This window comes from Pteropus alecto, unplaced genomic scaffold (assembly GCF_000325575.1).
Source record: "Pteropus alecto unplaced genomic scaffold, ASM32557v1 scaffold1039, whole genome shotgun sequence".
NCBI lineage: Eukaryota > Metazoa > Chordata > Mammalia > Chiroptera > Pteropodidae > Pteropus > Pteropus alecto.
Window position 1 is genome coordinate 9886 of NW_006442145.1, and position 6622 is coordinate 16507.

At 33.5% G+C, this 6622-nt stretch overlaps 1 protein-coding gene and 1 pseudogene across 1 annotated transcript; one reads left to right on the plus strand and one right to left on the minus strand.

The window, feature by feature from the left end:
* Nucleotides 1-555: 555 nt before the first annotated feature.
* Nucleotides 556-1491, plus strand: LOC102891403 (olfactory receptor 147). The gene has a single exon (XM_006920809.2). The coding sequence runs from the start codon at nt 559-561 to the stop codon at nt 1489-1491; it is 933 nt and encodes a 310-aa protein (XP_006920871.1). The 5' UTR covers nt 556-558.
* Nucleotides 1492-5001: 3510 nt separating this feature from the next.
* Nucleotides 5002-5120, minus strand: LOC112470118 (annotated as a pseudogene).
* Between the last annotated feature and the right edge of the window lie 1502 nt (nt 5121-6622).

The following is a 6622-nucleotide window of genomic DNA, read 5'->3' on the forward strand; positions in this document are numbered from 1 at the left end:
AGTCTCTCAGTTAGTAAGTTTTCTTTAAGTGAATAGAATTCTCACTGCTCCTCATTTGTGGCTTTTATGCTGTGACATAGGTAGGACAGTAACTTAACCTCTCCCTTAATAGGAACAAGACTCTGTATTAGAGTCTAGCACTAGATTCCTAGGGTTCCTATCACCAATATTATTAGTAAGAGGGGGTTCACCTGAGTAAAGAGATATTGAAATGAAAGAAAGACAATTCTGTCCTGGTCCAAACTTCTCGCTTATCTCTTGTTTTTGTTTGTTTGTTTTGTTTTGTTTTTCTGTAGTTATGTTTGCATATGGAAGAACTGGCCTTCCCTCTGTAGGCTAAGTTTGTGATGCACTTTGCTGTATTTAACTTACAAGACTCCAGTAAGGGAAACTTAGTGTCGTTTAGTATCTTGACAATGGTAAAAACTTCTTTGGGTCCAAGTTGGGGTAGTCTCAGGCATGTATATAGTCACTTGTAGAACAAAATACGGCAGGGATAGCTAAGTTATTCTCCATATAACCCTTTTCTCCTGTGTTCATAGAGTCCCTTGGAGAAGAATGGCTCTCGGAAATGGCTCAGTCGTGACTGAATTCATTCTCATGGGTTTAACAGACCGACCAGAGCTCCAACTCCCCCTGTTCTTCCTGTTTCTAGTAATGTATGTGGTTACTGTGTTGGGAAATTTGGGTCTGATGATTCTAATCATGCTGAATTTACACCTACACACTCCCATGTACTTTTTCCTCTTTAACTTGTCTTTCATAGACCTCTGTTACTCTTCTGTGTTTACACCCAAAATGCTGATTAACTTCATTTCAAACAAGAATATTATCTCCTACATGGGGTGCATGACCCAGCTCTACTTTTTCTGCTTTTTTGTTATTTCTGAATGTTATGTGCTGACATCAATGGCCTATGATCGCTATGTGGCCATCTGTAACCCACTTTTGTATAACTATGTCATGTCACCTAAAGTGTGTTCCAATATTATGCTCGGTTCATACTTGATGGCGTTTACTGGTTCTATGGCCCACACTGGGTGCATGCTGAGACTGACATTCTGTGATGTGAACACCATCAACCACTATTTGTGTGACATCCTCCCAGTGCTCAAGCTCTCTTGCACCAGCACGTACATCAACGAGCTTGTAGTTTTCATTTTGGTAAGCGTTAACATCACTGTGACCAGTCTCACCCTCTTTGTCTCTTATGGCTTCATCATCTCTAGCATCCTACGCATCAGCTCCATGGAGGGCAGTTTGAAAGCCTTCAGCACTTGCAGTTCCCACATACTTGTTGTTTCTCTCTTCTTTGGATCAGGTGCATTTATGTATCTCAAACCATCTTCTACTAGGTCTCTGGATGAGGAAAAAATCACTTCTGTCTTTTACACCAATACAGTTCCCATGATGAATCCTTTAATCTACAGCCTGAGAAACAAAGATGTTAGAATTGCCTTGAGAAAAACTCTAAATAAGAGAAGGTTTTGATCAGAAATAATTGTGTGTGTGTGTGTGTGTGTGTGTGTGCAGTTAGTCAGAAGAAATGGAGATTGAGTGTTTTTAATTTTAATTAAAAGTTTTATTGTCAACCTTCGATTCTATTTATCATGTTGAAAGAAATCTTAGTCTTCTCTCAATAATTTATTTGCACTTTTCGAGAGTGGGTCTTTTCTTTTTTCTCACCATTTGCACAATTTCTTTTCCTCATCCTTTTTTCACATTTAATAATAATATTAAGAAAGGGATTTATTATCTTCTGAATTTTCTTTATTATTTTGAACATTTATTTTTTCTCTCTGGAAATAGAAGATTGATTTACAATCAAATCAAGGAACATCAGGTGACATAATATTATGGGAATGTTTTAACTGTCATTTGCCATTGGAAGGAAAAATCAAACTATGTGCTTCTACTCCCATCCTTATACTCTGCACTGAGCAAGAACATGTTATTTAATGCAAGTCATGAAAAGCTCCATAGACACTGTAAAGTACAACCTCGTTTGCACTGGTAGACACTAGGCATCATGCTTTCTTTGACATAGGGTTTTCTTATCACTGCATACTCACCTCTGCACATAACAGGCTGTCAAAATAATTTTTTTTCACAGATGGGAAAGTAAAGCTCAGAGTGGTTAATTATTTACTTACAGTCACATATCTTAATTTAAAAAATGTAAACTAAATCTTAGTCTTCTGACTAAGCTTACTTTGCTTTCTCATATTCTTTGCTACTCTGTATTCTATTATTTTTATTTCAGTAATCATGGAATATGAAAAAACATTATTCATTTGAAAGTTGAATGTGCTTTGCTCCAAGATGACATATGAATTATTTGTTTTTGTTTTTTGTTTGGCAAACAATTTGTTGGTTTTTATTTTTGGGAAAGAGGAGAATTTTTGTGCTAGAATAGCTGAGAAAGATTGACTCAAATAAGAAAGTATATTTTCAACAAAATTAAAAAAAAATGAATTTTGAATGTTTGAAAGTTTTTGTAATTCTAAGAATGAGATATGAAAGACAAAGGAGCCAAGAACATGTAATTAGCTCAGGACTCAACAGGACACATGGCCAGTAAATAATTTTGTTTTTTTTTTTATTGAGGAATGGTCATGAGGATTTAAAAACCACATTTCAATATGAATTTTAACCTGTTTTATATAGTCCTATAAATATACAGTCCATACATTATAAACTTATAATGCACAATGACCATACATAAGTAGTTTTTTGAGGAATGAAGGTGGAGAAGCTGACCAAATTTGAAGAATCAAATATAGAGAAGATATTTTTCATGAGATAAAATAGTGAGCAGTAATTAAAACTCAAATTGGGAAAAACAAATGCAGAAAGTAAAATGTTAGATAATAAAAACCATTCTTGACTTTTCTTGCCTGTCTGGAAGGCCCTAGCTCTTTACTACTTGGCAATTTTATACAGCACAAAAGAAAAATTAACTAATATATTTCCATAGCTTAAACACATGAAACGTAAAACTACTAAAAATATTAAAATATTTTCCTTCATGAATTGTACACTTGAAACCTATATAATTTTGTTAACCAATGCCACTCCAATAAATTTAATAAAATAAATGAATAAAACAAACAAATATCTATAACACTTTCCTAAAGTAGAAAAAAATATACATAGGGATATTTTAAACACAAAATTTTGTGTAGTGGTGACCACCTCTGGACAGAGCAAAGGGATAAGAGAGTGAAAGAACACAACATTTATTAGTATTTGTTAATTTTGGTTCTTTATATTGATTTTAGTTTCAAGGGTTTTATTTCATTACTATATTTATAACTTACATTTATCTCATGTATAGGCATTTAAAATGTTGACTATTAGAAAATAATAATAGAACAGGTTTAAACTTAGAAGAATATTGCTAAATATGAGCCAACAATAAACATTCACAGTTTTACAAATCAGTAAGAAAGAGATCAATGTTCTCAGCATATAAATAAGCAAATGTGATATAAATAAGCATATAAATAAGAATAGCAATTGTTTAAGATGAAAATAGAAATGGCTAACAAATATATGAAAAACATTCAATCTCAGTAGTAACAAAAAATGTAACTTTAAACAACACTGAGATACCATTTTCTTCTACTGAATTGTCAAAGATCTGAAAAATAATTGCATCCAGTGTTGGCTGACATTATAACAAAAGCCATTCTTATATACTGAATAAACCATAATTTATTTGGATGACAGTTGAAATTTTAAAAATTTAAGCACGTTATTTCCTCTGACATAGCAGTCGAACACCAGGACTCTCCACCAAAGAGATAACCAGAGATGCACAGAGTCATTTACCAGACATGGGGGACTCAGTAGAATGTCACCATAAAATGTGACTGTAGGTGTGCTGCCCAGACTGGGGTCCTGCACTTTATTTATGTAGGACTTCCAGTGGCCAGAATCACAAAGCACAACTGTATGCTTATGAAATTCACTGTTCAAATCAATTAATAGTTTTTGTTTATTAATAGACATTTTACTATCTACTTACATAGGATTTCCATTTTAACCAGCCTTCCTTTCCTATTGTGGAAGTTTCTTCAATTTTCCATGGGTCTTAGGGTACAGAAACCATTTCATTTCATGGGAAATATACTATCAAGGGAAAAATAAAGGAAGATATTTTTAATTTAATATTATTTGATAGCTGAAATTTATATCACTTTTCCTCCCAATACCTCTTAGACTTTTTAGGGTGCCATTGCAAAATATGTGAAATATAATTAAGTTGCCGGCAAGTACATTGACTATTTCTTTTTTAATTTCTCAATTATTATAATAATTAAGTCGAAAACGTATGAAAAGGATGGCGATGTTAGGTTGGGTTATGTTACGAAACTTTAAAACATTTTTAAATTAAAAAATCACAATACATGTGGGTGTTCTCAGTATTTTTTTAATTGTTAAAAATGAAAAACATTATAAGTGCTCAACAGGCAATTGATTGAACAGCATGGTAAAAACATTCAATTCGATACTGTGTAGACTTCACAACTTATTCTGTAGAAAATAGTATAATGAAAAAAATGTATGTATATTGTATACATGAAAAAACAAATTGTAATCATGTAATATACGATCAAAATTTTCAAAATGTATATTATATATGCATGTGGAAGTATGTATATGCACACATTAATGTACTAGATACATAAACACATATACGTATGTGCATTTATTAAATCTACAGCTTTATGAGTCTAAAATATTAAGAATAATTTTTACACTTTTTATTAGTTTTATATTTTCTACAATGGTCATATATTAGTTTTAGAAATAGGGAAAATTTTTAAAGATAATGCAAACTAAATCTCCTAGAAGATAATACAAGAGAAAATCTACATGCCCTTGGGTTTGTAAATGATTTTTATTTTTTTATGCAAGGCGACCCTTGGTTGACCTCACAGATCACAAGAACCTTGTCAGCTTACAATCTCTTAATTTTTTATTTTTTATTTTTTACCCCTACAGCACCTGGTCTTCCTAGGTTGTCTCCCATCCAAGTACTAACCAGGCCCGACCCTCCTTAGATTCTGAGATCAGATGGGATCAGGCTTGTTCAGGATAGCATGGCCACAGACAGATGATTTTTTTTATATAAAACATAAAAGGCATTATCTATAAAAGAAAGAACTGATATATTAGACCTCATTAATATTAAAAACTTCTCTTCGTGAAAGTCACTGTCAAGAGAATAAGAAGATGAGCCACAGACTGGGAAAAGATATTTGCAAAGGTATATCTGATAAAGGCCCATTATCTGAAATATACAAAAAAAATCTTTAAAACTTAAGAATAAGAAAAGAACCACTTGATTTTAAAAAAGAAAAAAAGTGGTGAGGATGATCTCAACAGACACCTCACCAGTTGGCAAATAAGCATATGAAAAGACAATAAATATGTATCAGGGAATTGCAAATTAAAAGAAGACACACATCTATTAGAACAGCTAAAATTCAAAACACTGACACCACCAACTGCTGACAAGGATTCAGAGCAACACGAACTTTCATTCATTGCTGGTCAGAATACAAAATTGTATAGTCACATTAGAATACAATTTTAGTGGTTTCATACAAAACATAATGGCTCTTACCGTACGATCCATCAACTGTGCTTCCTGCCATTTACCCAAAGAAATTAGACACTTACGTCCACACAAGAATCTGCACATGGACATCTGTAGCAACTTTATTTATAATTGCCAAAACTTGGAAGATACCCAGAATACCTTCGATGGATGAATGGATAAACTGTGATATGTCCAAACAATATTATTTGGCATTAAAAATAAATGAGCAATCTGGTCATTAAAAGACATGGGGAAACCTTAATAACTACGAAGTGAAAGTATAGCAGCCAACCCCGCCTAGCCATTTCCTGGTGGAACTAGTTCGTTCCTGATTGCCCTGCCCCGCATCTCAAGGACTCTCCAGCTAACATCAGTTTTCTCATGGCTTGACAATCAGTTAATGTTCTTCCTTATATCTGTAGCTGTGTAGGAATGACAAGACTGCATAAAACTGCCTGGTATGTCACAATCTGGGCTCGGCCTTTGGATAAGAATCCACGAAACTGGTGCTGGCATCAATCAACACTGCTTCCTGCTTATAGCCTCAATTTCCTGGCTCTCTTTGAAAATCCTGCAACAAAAAGAGTGGGAATTAATGCATGAGAAGGGAAAAAGAAGCCATGGTCAGTTATCTAAGTCAACCACAAGTCTTTAATACAAAGGAAACTTCAGGAGTGAGCAGCTAGGTTCTTTATCTAGTCAGGAAGCTGATACTATAGTTGAGATAGCAGCCTTTGAAGTGCATGGCTCTGCAATCAGAAGCTTATTATTATGCATTTGAATTATAAAACAAAAAACAAAAACCCATCAGGAGCTTACACTACATTGAAACCATTTCCAAGTGAGAAACATTTTATACTATGCTAGGAACCCACTTAGACTACATAACTAATTCCTTAATTTATAGGTAGATTCAACACATATTGATTTTTCACACTGTAGTAGTTTTGATACAGAAGAACATGTTTATTTTCAGGGTAGTTGAGATTTTTGTAAGAAGGATTTCCCCTG